The sequence below is a fragment of the Pan troglodytes genome, chromosome 9, assembly GCF_028858775.2.
Source record: "Pan troglodytes isolate AG18354 chromosome 9, NHGRI_mPanTro3-v2.0_pri, whole genome shotgun sequence".
Classification (NCBI taxonomy): Eukaryota; Metazoa; Chordata; class Mammalia; order Primates; family Hominidae; genus Pan; species Pan troglodytes.
The window spans coordinates 10,907,392-10,920,082 of NC_072407.2; the positions used below are offsets into that span (position 1 = coordinate 10,907,392).

The 12,691-nt window shown below is 38.4% G+C and overlaps 1 protein-coding gene across 1 annotated transcript; it reads right to left on the reverse strand.

The window, feature by feature from the left end:
* Positions 1-10,341: 10,341 nt before the first annotated feature.
* OR2AG2 (olfactory receptor family 2 subfamily AG member 2) lies at positions 10,342-12,489 on the reverse strand. The gene has a single exon (XM_016922408.4). The coding sequence runs from the start codon at positions 12,263-12,265 to the stop codon at positions 11,216-11,218; it is 1,050 nt and encodes a 349-aa protein (XP_016777897.1). The 5' UTR covers positions 12,266-12,489; the 3' UTR covers positions 10,342-11,215.
* Between the last annotated feature and the right edge of the window lie 202 nt (positions 12,490-12,691).

The window sequence follows — 12,691 nt, forward strand, 5'->3', positions numbered from 1 at the left end:
TTAAATGCCGATTTCTCTATTTCCCCTGCTCCCTGTGTGAGGGCCATAGCCAGCTTTCTCTTCTCCCTCTTTTTTATATCCTATATTTATTACAGGGTCTCACACTTATCTTTAGTAAAGTTTGCTGAATGGAGGTATTCATGAGAAACTTTCCTGCCTGAAGAGCATTCTCCAAAACAAAGAGAAGGAAGAATTACATAGCAGAAATAGGTCTATGGATTCAAGTTCAAATTCTCTCCAACTTCCCAAACTCAAAGACAGATCAGGAAACAGAAACAGGAAAGAGAGAGTGGAAGAGAAAAAGGTAAATTAATATGCCCTTCTGTGATCTCTTACTCTTTCTCTTTCTGTGATTCTCTTTCCTCTTTTGAAAACCTTATCCAAGGAGAAATATCAATGACTTCAGAAGGGCAATAGGGGGTGATCCTAAGGCTTATACTATGACTCAGATAATGTACAGAAATATTTTACTCTCTTTATTTTAGTCTATAATTTGATATTCCTCTCAAATCCCCATCCACTGGTTAGCAGGAGAAAAAAACAACAACAACAAACCAAACTAATAGTTCAATCTAATTTTCATTTAGTCTAACCTGACAATTTAATATATTTTTAGGAATTATTCATTCTCTGTTGGACAAAATGATGCTTGATTACTAAGAAAGCCTTCCCCTGCTTCTCATCCCAATGTGTGGTGGAAAGAGTGTGGTTTATTCAAGCTCCTGGTGTTGAGAAGGAACTCTAGCCTCAGCCTTGTTTTTCTGTTGCAGCAGCTCCATCTGCTGGTCTCTCGAGCACTGTTTTTTATGAACCTAGTTGTTCAGCATTCTGCAGGACACCACTGCTGAACTGGCTAGTTCACATGGGGTCTACACTTTCTACAGGGACAATGTTTCTGAGTTGCTAATGCTGTAAGAAAAATTTTGCTGTATGCATAACCCTGAGTTGATTGCCACATCCTCCAGCCTACAAGTTGGTCCAGCATTCCACACTCTGTTGTTGTCAAGTCAACTCATTCAGCTATGGAGGCCTATAAGAGCCCACCGGGTTTCAATTCAGTATCTAAATCACATAAAAACTCAAGGCATCTTTGTAAAAAACCCCAGGGGCTCTCTCTACTTGACTGTGATGTGCTACATTTCTGTGACTGAGTCCTAAAGTTTTTGCATGGCATAATTAATCCATTTGGATGTCAAAAGACTAATATTACCTCAGTCTTATTTCTCTCTACTTTTCTTTCACAAAGAATTCTAACTCCTTCCAGACAAATGAATGTCTCCGGTAGAGTAAGAAGATGCTTTAATTATGACACTTTTACCTACATCTTCATCTTCACTTTTGTTGTCTGATAAGGTCAAAGCCTTATCCTGTGCTCTGTTCACTGCACCTCCAGGTGTTTAGTCTGGAAAGCTTGAGATGTGGAAGATCGGTGGGAGAGAGACTAGAAGAAAACGGCCTGCTCACACCACATGATACCGGTCTTGAATTCTCACAGACATAAACACCTTTCTTTATTTATAATATTCTTTCATCATAATTAAGAATCTGGCATGTCGGGAGCTTGTCCATTCATCCAATACACATTCGCGAGTACCTATTATGTGCAGTGTGCTCTGACCAGCACAATGTGTAAGCCACTGTGTTAATTTTCTATTCCTGCTGTAACAAATTACAACCAATTTGGTGGCTTACAACCACAGATTTATCTTAAGTTCTGGAGGTTAAAGTCCAAAATTAGGTCTTATGGGGCCGAAAACAAGGTATTGGCAGGGCTTCCTTCCTTCTAAAGGCTCTCAGTAAAATCCATTCCCTTGCCCTTCCTGCATCTAGAAACTGCCTGCATTCCTAGACTCCTGACCCCTTCCACCTTCAAAGCCAACAATGGCCATTCAAGGGTTTCGGTGCATCGTTCCAACTCTGACCCTGCTACCTCCTTCTTATAAGGACCCTTGTGATTATATTGAACCCACCTGGATAATCCGGGATAATTTTCTTGTCTCAAGATTGGTAATTTAATCACATCTACAAAGTCCTTTTTGCCATCTAAGGTACCATGTACAGGTTCTGGGGAGTAGGAATGTGAACATCTTTGGGGGACATTTATTTATCAATAGCATACTCAAAGAGAGACTAGCCCTCAGTGAGTCAAATGACTACAAAACACGTGGCTAATCTTTTTTTAATACTTTTTTAAGCTAAAATATAACAGTTATACAAATACTAAAAAATGCTCAGAATGTATATGTACAGCTCAATGAATCTGGCACAAGGCATTCACACTCCAGTAACCACTATTCAGGTCAAGTTACAGAGCATTACCAACACCCCAGTATTCTTTCCTTATGCCCTCTTCTAATCACTATACCTTCACTCACTCCCCAAAAGCAGTTTAACACCATACATCAGTTATGTTTCTTAGACAGGCAATTGAAATGATACAATATGTATGTTTTGTGCCTGTCTTCCTTCACTCAATATTATGTTTGTAAGATTTATCCATGTTACTATATGGAGCTATTGTAGTTCATTTTCTTTTCTTTCTTTTTTTTTGAGAGTCTCGCCTTGTCACCCAGGCTGTAGTTCCTCTCTGTTCCATTGGTCTATATATCTGTTTTGGTACCAGTACCATGCTGTTTTTGTTACTTTAGCCTTGTAGTATAGTTTATAGCATTGTAGTATAGATTGCAATGGCACGATCTCGGCTCACTGCAACCTCTGCCTCCCAGGTTCAAATGATTCTCCTGCCTCAGTCTCCTGAGAGCTGGGATTACAGGCGTCTGCCACCACGCCCAGCTAGTATTTGCATTTTTTTTAGTAGAGACAGGTTTTACCATGTTGGCCAGGCTGATCTCGAGCTCCTGACTGTGTGATCCGCCTGCCTCAGCCTCCCAAAGTGCTGGAATTACAGGTGTGAGCCACTGCACCTGGCCTCGTAGTTCATTTTCTTTGTTGTATAATGCATTGTATGACTAGATCACAGTTTATTTATCCTTTATGCTGATGAACAAACATGTGGGTTGTTTTCAGCTTTGGGGTATTTTAAACAGTGTTGCTATAAATAGTTTTGCACATGTCTTTTGGTGCACATATACACACATTTCTGTCAGGCATATACAACAAGTAGAATTGCTTGGTTATGGCACATACATATCTTCAACTTCAGTAGAGAATACCAACCAGTTAAAAAAATTTTTTTTATTATACTTTAAGTTCTAGGGTACAGTGCAGAACGTGCAGTTTTGTTACATAGGTATATACATGCCATGGTGGTTTGCTGCACCCATCAACCCATCATCTACCTTAGGTATTTCTCCTAACGCTATCCCTCCCCCAGTCCCCCACCCATGACATGCCCCAGTGTGTGATACCTCCCTATGTCCATGTGTTCTCATTGTTCAACTCCCACTTATGAGTAAGAACATGCGGTGTTTGGTTTTCTGTTCTTAGTTTGCTGAGAATGATGGTTTCCTGCATCATCCATGTCCCTGCAAAGGACATCGTTTTTATGGCTGCATGGTATTCCATGGTGTATATGTGCCACATTGTCTTAATCCAGCCTATCACTGATGGGCATTTGGGTTGGTTTCAAGTCTTTGCTATTGTGAATAGTGCTGCAATAAACATACATGTGCACGTGTCTATATAGTAGAATAATTTATAATCCTTTGAGTATATACTCAGTAATGGGATTGCTGGGTCAAATGGTATTTCTGGTTCTAGATCTTTGAGGACTCACCACATTGTATTCCACAATCATTGAACTAATTTACACTCCCAACAACAGTGTAAAAGTGTCCCTATTTCTCCACATCCTCTTCAGCATCTGTTGTTTCCTGGCTTTTTAATGATCACCATTCTAACTGGGGTGAGACGGTATCTCATTGTGGTTTTGATTTGCATTTCTCTAATGACCAGTGATGATGAGCTTTTTTTCCTATGTTTGTTGGCTGCATAAATGTCTTCTTTTGAGAAGTGTCTGTTCATATCCTTCATCCACTTTTTGATGGGGTTGTTTTTTTTTCTTGTAAATTTGTTTAAGTTCTTTGTAGATTCTGTATATTAGCCCTTTGTCAGATGGATAGATTGCAAAAATTTTCTCCCATTCTGTAGGTTGCATGCTCACTCTGATGATAGTTTCTTTTGCTAGGCAGAAACTCTTTAGTTTAATTAGATCCCATTTGTCAATTTTGGCTTTTGTTGCCATTGCTTTTTGTGTTTTAGTCATGAAGTCTTTGCCCATGCCTATGTCCTGAATGGTATTGCCTAGGTTTTCTTCTAGGGTTTTTATGGTTTTAGGTCTAACATTTAAGTCTTTAATCCATCTTGAATTAATTTTTGTATAAAGTGTAAGGAAGGGGTCCAGTTTCAGTTGTCCGCATATGACTAGTTTTCCCAACACCTTTTATTAAATAGGGAATCCTTTCCCCATTACTTGTTTTTGTCAGATTTGTCAAAGATCAGATGGTTGTAGACATGTGGTGTTATTTCTGAGGCCTCTCTGTTCCATTGGTCTATATATCTGTTTTGGTACCAGTACCATGCTGTTTTTGTTACTTTAGCCTTGCAGTATAGTTTAAAGTCAGGTAGCATGATGCCTCCAGCTTTGTTCTTTTTGTTTAGGATTTTCTTGGCCATGCGGCCTCTTTTTTGGTTCCATATGAAATTTAAAGTAGTTTTTTCCAGTTCTGTGAACAAAGTTAATGGGAGCTTGATGGAGATAGCATTGAATCTATAAATTACTTTGGGCATGTGTGAAGAAGGTACTTGTTCTAGCACTCACCAAATTCCAGATAAGAGACACGAAGTTCTCCAGTAGTACTTTTCAATCTCTCATCAACAAACTTAAGATTAGTTCCTTCTTTCCTTATGGAGGGAGGGGTAAAAGAATACTCTGACAGATAACTTCAAATATTCCTCTCCACCAACCTCCAACTGTCTCTCTCTTTCATACCCTAAAAAAGTTGAAGGCTTAACGCTTGTATGCTATCTCTTGATCACCTCCATGTACATCCTCCCTAATGGTGTAGCACCTCAGTTTAGAATGTGGAGGTACATGGCAAATATTGTTTTATTTTTAGATTTCAGGTAATATTTCTATGGTATGACATTAGTATAGAGACAATAATCTAACTGAACTTTTGGGAAGTTGAGTCAAGGAGTGTAAGCTTAAAATAATGTACCATAATATTTATGAGTCTGCTCCACTAGAGCATATTATTATTCATATACTCATATTATTATAAGTCTCATAATAATTATGAGTCTGCTCCACCAGACTCATCATTCAATTATTTCTTTTTCTTTTTGAACATTCTAGTAAATTTAAGAATATACTTCTGGAAATTCATTATTATAAACTTTATTGTTTTACATTATAGCAAATGAGGGCAATGCCCACTACATATTCTTTTAACTTATCATTTCAGGGCATGCTGACATCTGACAGCCATCTTTTGCAACAGAACTTTCTTTGGCTAACAAGCCAGTTATGCCCACTTGCCCAGAAGATCAGAATGGCCTAAGATACTAATGTGCCCTACACCAAGCCGCCTTAATTGATAATTGATGAGAATTGGTGTGTAAAAACCCCTAGATTTCTGATAGAGTTTGGATGTTGTCCCCTCTAAATCTCATATTGAATAGTAATCCCCAGTGCTGGAGGAGGAGCCTGGTAGGAGGTGACTGGGACATCGGTGTAGAACCCTCATGGCTTGGTGCTGTCCTCCCAATAGTGACTATTCACAAGATCTGATTGTTTAAAAGTGTGTGGTACCTTCTCTCCCCTACTATCTCTCTTGCTCCCTCTCTTGCCATGTGACATGTCTGCTCCCGCTTTGCCTTCACCACCATAAGTAAAAGCTCCCTGAAGCCTCACCAGATCTGAGTAGTTGCCAGTGCCAGGCTTCCTGTACAGCCTGCAGAACTGTGACCCAATTAAGCCTTTCTTTATAAATTACCCAATCTCATGTATTTTTTATAGCAATGTAAGAATGGCCTACACAATCTCTTACATCGTAGTTGAGGTATACCTCTGAGATACATGTTCTACTCTTTCCAAGAATTCCTTAAGAAGATTAGGAATCAGTTGCCCACAATAAGACAACTCACTCATTATTGAGTCTTTTCTTTGTCTGTTTCCCTCTTGCAAATTCTACTAGTTTTTCCTGGAATTACTTCCTAAATATATTATATATTCAAATTCTTGCTTGGAATCAAATTCTGAGGGAACCCACATTAAGATAAACTGATTGTTCCTCAGCAAAAAAACAAAGCTGGAGGCATCATGCTACCTGAATTCAAACTATATTACAAGGCTACAGTAACCAAAACAGCATGGTACTGGTACCAAAACAGAGATATAGACCAATGGAACAGAACAGAGCCCTCAGAAATAATACCACACATCCACAAACATCTGATCTTTGACAAACCTGACAAAAACAAGAAATGGGGAAAGGATTCCCTATTTAATAAATGGTGCTGGGAAAACTGGCTAGCCATATGTAGAAAGCCAAAACTGGATCCCTTCCTTACACCTTACACAAAAATTAATTCAAGGCGGAATAAAGACTTAAATGTTAGACCTAAAACCATAAAAGCCCTAGAACAAAATCTAGGCAATACCATTTAGGACCTAGGCATGGGCAAGGACTTCATGACTAAAACACCAAAAGCAATGGCAACAAAAGCCAAAATAGACTAATGGGATCTAATTAAACCAAAGAGCTTCTGCACAGCAAAAGAAACTACCATCAGAGTGAACAGGCAACCTACAGAATGGGAGAAAAATTTTGCAATCTACCCATCTCACAAAGTGCTAATATCCAGAATCTACAAAGAACTCAAACAAGTTTACAAGAAAAAAACAAACAACCCTATCAAAAAGGGGGCAAAGGATATGAACAGACACTTCTCCAAAGAAGACATTTATGCAGCCAACAGACACATCAAAAAATGCTCATCATCACTGGTCATTAGAGAAACGCAAATCAAAACCACAATGAGATACCATCTCACCCCAGTTAGAAGGGTGATCATTAAAAAGTCAGGAAACCACAGATGCTGGAAAGGATGTGGAGAAATAGGAATGCTTTTACACTGTTTGTGGGAGTGTAAACTAGTTCGACCATTGTGGAAGACAGTGTGGCGAGTCTTCAAGGATCTAGAACTAGAAATACGATTTGACCCAGTGACCCCATGACTGGATATATACCCAAAAGATTATAAATCATGTGACTATAAAGACACATGCACACATATGTTTATTGCAGCACTATTCACAATAGCAAAGACTTGGAACCAACCCAAATGTCCAACAATGATAGACTAGATTAAGAAAATGTGGCACATATACACCATGGAATACTATGCAGCCATAAAAACGGATGAATTCTTGTCCTTTGCAGGGACATGGATGAAGCTGGAAACCATCACTCTGAGCATAATACTATCACAAAGACAGAAAACCAAACACCACATGTTCTCACTCATAGGTGGGAATTGAAAAATGACTACATATGGACACAGGGCGGGGAACATCACACACTGGGACCTGTCGTGGGGTGGGGAACTGGGGGAGGTATAGCATTAGGAGAAATACCTAATGTAAATCACGAGTTAAAGGGTGCAGCAAAACAGCATAGCACATGTATACCTATGTAACAAACCTGCACGTTGCGCACATGTACCCTAGAACTTAAAGTAAAAAAATAAAAAATAAAAAAAAAAGACAAACTGTTTGAAATTGTTTTCCCTTGGCTGAAAATTGTCTGAATTCATGCTGTCTCTGCCTACTTTGGAAGTATTGCTCTGATACCAAAGGCAGAGAATGACACTACAAGAAAACAAAATTACAGGCCAATTTATCTAATGAACATAGATGCAAAAATTCTCAACAAAAATATGACCAAACCAAACTCAACCGAATATTGAAAGGATCATTCACAATGATCAATCTGGGATTTACTTCAAGGATGCAAGGATGGTTCAACGTGTGCAAAACAGTAAATGTGATATGCTGCATTTATACAATGAAGCTTCTGCATAGCAAAGGAAATAATCATTAGAGTGAAAAGACAACCTATAGAACGGATACAAATATTTTGAATCATACATCTAATAAAGGGTTAATATCCAAAATATATCAGGAACTCAACTCAATAGCAGGAATAACCTGAGTAATACATGGGGAAAGAACCTAAATTGACATTTCTTAAAAGAAGACATAAAAATGGCCAACATGTATATGGAAAGGTTCTTAAGATTCATAATCTTCAGGTAAATGGAAATCAAATGAGATATCACCTTACATGAGATATCACCTTCCATCTTTTAGATTGGCTATTATCCAAAAAACAAGATATGACAAGTCTTGGTTAGGAAATGGAAAAAAGGGAGCTTTTGCACACTGTTGGTGGAAATGTAAATTGGTACATTTTACATTGTACCAATTTAAGCAGTATGGAAGTTCCTCAAAAAGTTAAACATAGAACTACTGTATGATCCAGCAATCCCAATCTGAGTGTATACCCAAAGAATATAAAATTAGTATGTTTAAGAGATATCTGCACTACTGTGTTCATTGCAGCATTATTCTCAATAGCCAAGCTATGGAATCAACCTAAGTGTCCATCAATGAATGAATGGATTAAAAAATGTGATATATATATAGATAGATAGATAGATACACACACACACACACACTCACAAAGAAAGTCTTACCTTCTTTAAAAAAGAAGGAAATCGTATAATTTCCAACAAGATGAATGAATCTGGGGAACATTATTTTAAGTGAAATAAGCCAGGTATAGAAAGAAAAATATCACATGATCTCATTTATATGCAGAACCTGTAAGCTGAATTTACAGAAACAGAGAGTAAAATGGTGGTTACCAAATGTTGAGGTAGGGGGATTTGGGAGATGCTGGTGAAAGGACACAAAACTTCAGTTAGACAGGAGGAATAAGTTCAAGAGATTTATTGTAGATCATGGCAATTATAGTTAATCAGAATATACCGTGTGCTTGAAAATTGCTGAGAAAGTAGATTTTAACTTTTCCTAATGCAAAAAAGATAAGTATGTGGAGTAAAGCATATGTTAGTTGGCTTGATTTAGCAATTCCATAAAGTATACATATTTCAAAACATCATGTTTTACTACATTAAGACATACATATTTTGTCAATAAAATAATAAACAAATGTTTCATTTCTAAAAGGAAATAATAAAATAAGATTTTTTAAAAAGGCTTTTTACTATTTATCCATATAGCAGCCAAAAGGTTTTAAGCACAGTTTACTAAGCTGTGGTCTCAGTACCTGATATTAATTATCTTATTTAATCTACCCAACAATATCACAACAGCAGGCCAGTAAATATCACCACTTTTAACATCAGCAGACTAAGGTACAAAGAGTTTAATTCAGCGTTCAAAGATGCATAGATGACCAAAGGAAGAGAGGGATTCAAATGCGGGCACTCTGGTCCGCTTTCTCATCACTACTCTAAAATATTCCCTCATAGCAAGGAAGAAGATTCACCACATTTCAAATGGAAAAAACACAGCACCTTCATCATCATGGACATTTAAATTCAGTAAAATGCATATATGTGCAACAAAAAAGAAAAATTTATAAGTGATTTTTGATTTATTCTAATTTTTTTAATTTTCTCGGTTTTTATAACAAAGTTGGATTAATTTTATAGATTAGCTTTATCTTTTATTTTTTATGGTTTAGCTTTATAGATTAAATAATGTAATATTATTTCTATAAAGAAAACAAGAATTATTGTGTTTTGACAAAGCACTATTCTCAAGAATAATAACACCTATGTAAGCCAAAATATTTTGGGAATTCTGCATTCAACAAATTTAAGTTCTCAAATTTTGCTATAAATCTTCCCACACTGATGAGTAGAATAAAAAAAATAAGGCTTATTTAGGCTAGCTAGAAAGCCAATTATAAATTTTATACTTCCTTTTCTATGGAAACACACATGTACATACACTCACCTCAAGAATATAACCTCTTTCAATTGTTTTAATGTTTAAAAACACATTCACATATCTGCAAGTCCACATTTTAAAAAATTTAGACAATATTCCCAACAAATTTCTCTCATTGTTATTGTACTCACTTTAAAACTGGTACTTTCAATTCTATTTTATTCATTCTTTATTTTAGTTTTAATTTTAGGCAATGTAAAAATGCCCATTTTCAAAAAGACTGTCAAAATTTCCAAGTAGAAATATCTTTCTTTATCCTTTTCCATTCTTTCTTTCTATTTATTTATTTATTTATTGAAACGGAGTCTCTCTCTGTTGCTCAGGCTGGAGTGCAGTGGTGCGATCTTAGCTCACTGCGACCTCCGCCTCCCAGGGTCAAGCAATTCTCCTGCCTCAGCCTCCCGAGTAGCTGGGATTACAGGCACCCACCACTATGCCCCGCTCATTTTTGTATTTTTAGTAGAGACCCAGGTTCCACACGTTGGCCAGGCTGGTCTCAAACTCCTTACCTCAGGTGATCTGCCTGCCTCGGCCTCCCAAAGTGCTGGGATTACAGGCGTGAGCTACTGCGCCTGGCCGCACTCTTTCAATGTAATTATTTATCATTACTCAAGTAACCAATGTGAAGGTCCCTCAGGTCTAGAGTACAAATGCAGTCACATAACTCTTATTCATTTCCACTAACTGCTCAAATAATCATCTACTTAATAAACAGGAAGTCTAATATATCTTCTGAAAATTCTTCCCTCTATTAGTAGTTTAAGAATCTGCTTCAAAGGGAGTAGTCCTCCTCTGATGCTGAGAGGCTATTGGAATTTGGTCAGTCCAAAACTACTGCTGCTTCTCACTGCTATGTGATGTTAAAATGGAAAGCTAATCCCCTACCATGTCTACTTGGTAATGTGTCAGGACGATGCCTACCACAGAGTGAGTCTACAACACCCATTCAAGGCTTTTCCCCCATCTGGTTATTTTTATAACATGGGTTTCCAAAGTCAGGATGATGTGTGCCAAATGAGTTTAACTCAAGATCATTGTACACACCAGATTCACAGTTGAAAATAAAAGTAAAATTTAAAAAATGTATCTATCATCTCAGAGTACAGTATTGAAGAATGAGTGAGTAGAGAATTTTATTTGGAGCAGGAATGAGTGAGTAGAGAATTTTATCTGGAGGAGGAATGGTGAGAGGCAAGCCACGATCCTTCCCTAGAGCGTGGAATGTGCCAGCAGTATGTACTTTCCTAGGACCCTCCTCAAGGCCCCCATGACCTCCTTATTCCTCAGGCTGTAGATGAGTGGATTCAGGGCTGGAGTGACAATTGTGTAGAAAACAGAGATGATGTTGTCTTGTTTGGGGCTGTGGAAGGAACTGGGCAAGACATACATGAATGTGGCAGCTCCATAGAACATCCCGACCACAATCAGGTGGGAAGAGCAGGTGACAAGGGCTTTCTTCCTCCCCTCATTTGATGGCATACGAAGCACAGTGAATAGGACTAGTGTGTAGGAGGCCACAATGGCAGAAATGGGGAGCAAGAGGAAAGTCACACCTGTCACGTATATTATAAGCTCATACCTGGAGGTATCAGCACAGGCCAACTTCAGCAAGGGTGGGATCTCACAGAGCAGATGCCTGATTTCCCAGGACACGCAGAAAGGGAGGTGCATAGTGTACATGGTATGTCCTATAGCAATCAGGGATGCCAGGATCCAGGATGTGGCCACCATGATCCAGCAGACTCTTGGGCTCACGAGGGTCATGTATGTCAGAGGATGACAAATGGCCACATACCTGTCATAGGCCATGAAGGCCAGTAGGAGGTCCTCAGCACCACCCATTGTCAGTGCCAGGAACATCTGAAGGGCACAGCCTCCAAAGGAGATGGTGTTTTCTCTGCGCAGAAAGTCCGCAAGGGCCTTGGGAGTGACAACAGATGTGAACAGGAGGTCCATGAGAGAGAGCTGCCCAAGCAGGAGGTACATGGGCATGTGGAGCTGGGCTTCTATGGTGATGGCCAGGAGGAGCAGACCATTGCTGGTCAGTGCCAACATGTATAGGATTGTAAATGTAGCACAGAGCAGTTCAGGAGACCCACTGTCATTCAGAATCCCCACCAAGATGAAGCCGCTTCCCAAGGTGGAGTTCCGGAGCTCCATGATGTGTTTTTTTAGTTGCCTAGAACCAAATATATTATCAGTGGAAGCTTTTCTAAAGGTGTTCACTCTAGCTTTGGATTGTTCTAGGTCACTGTGCATTGGCCAATAGGAATCCCATAATATGATATATTTTCCATCTCTTAGTATGCCTCTGATTTCTGAATGCTTTTATTGAAATAAACCATCAGCTAAACTGGTATCAGGTATTTTGACATGTTGTTAATAGTAATCATTTAGAAATCCCTTCAAATAAGGTATCCTGAAGAATAAGCCCAAGCAAACATCTTTGTAGATAGATGAAAGCATCTCTTTCTTCACAATGAACAAATATACTGGGGATTGGTTTAAGATCTAGCTATTTTTCTGCTTAAAATGTAGTTGGAATTCCAATTCCGTTTTTAAAATTTTATTTATAAAAAACCTCTTTGCTGTCTTCTCCCTTAAACCAGTCTCATTGTTGTTGATTACTTTCCTCAGTAGGAGAATCTCTGGGTTCTTGGGCTGCTTGATCACCTGTACCCTTCA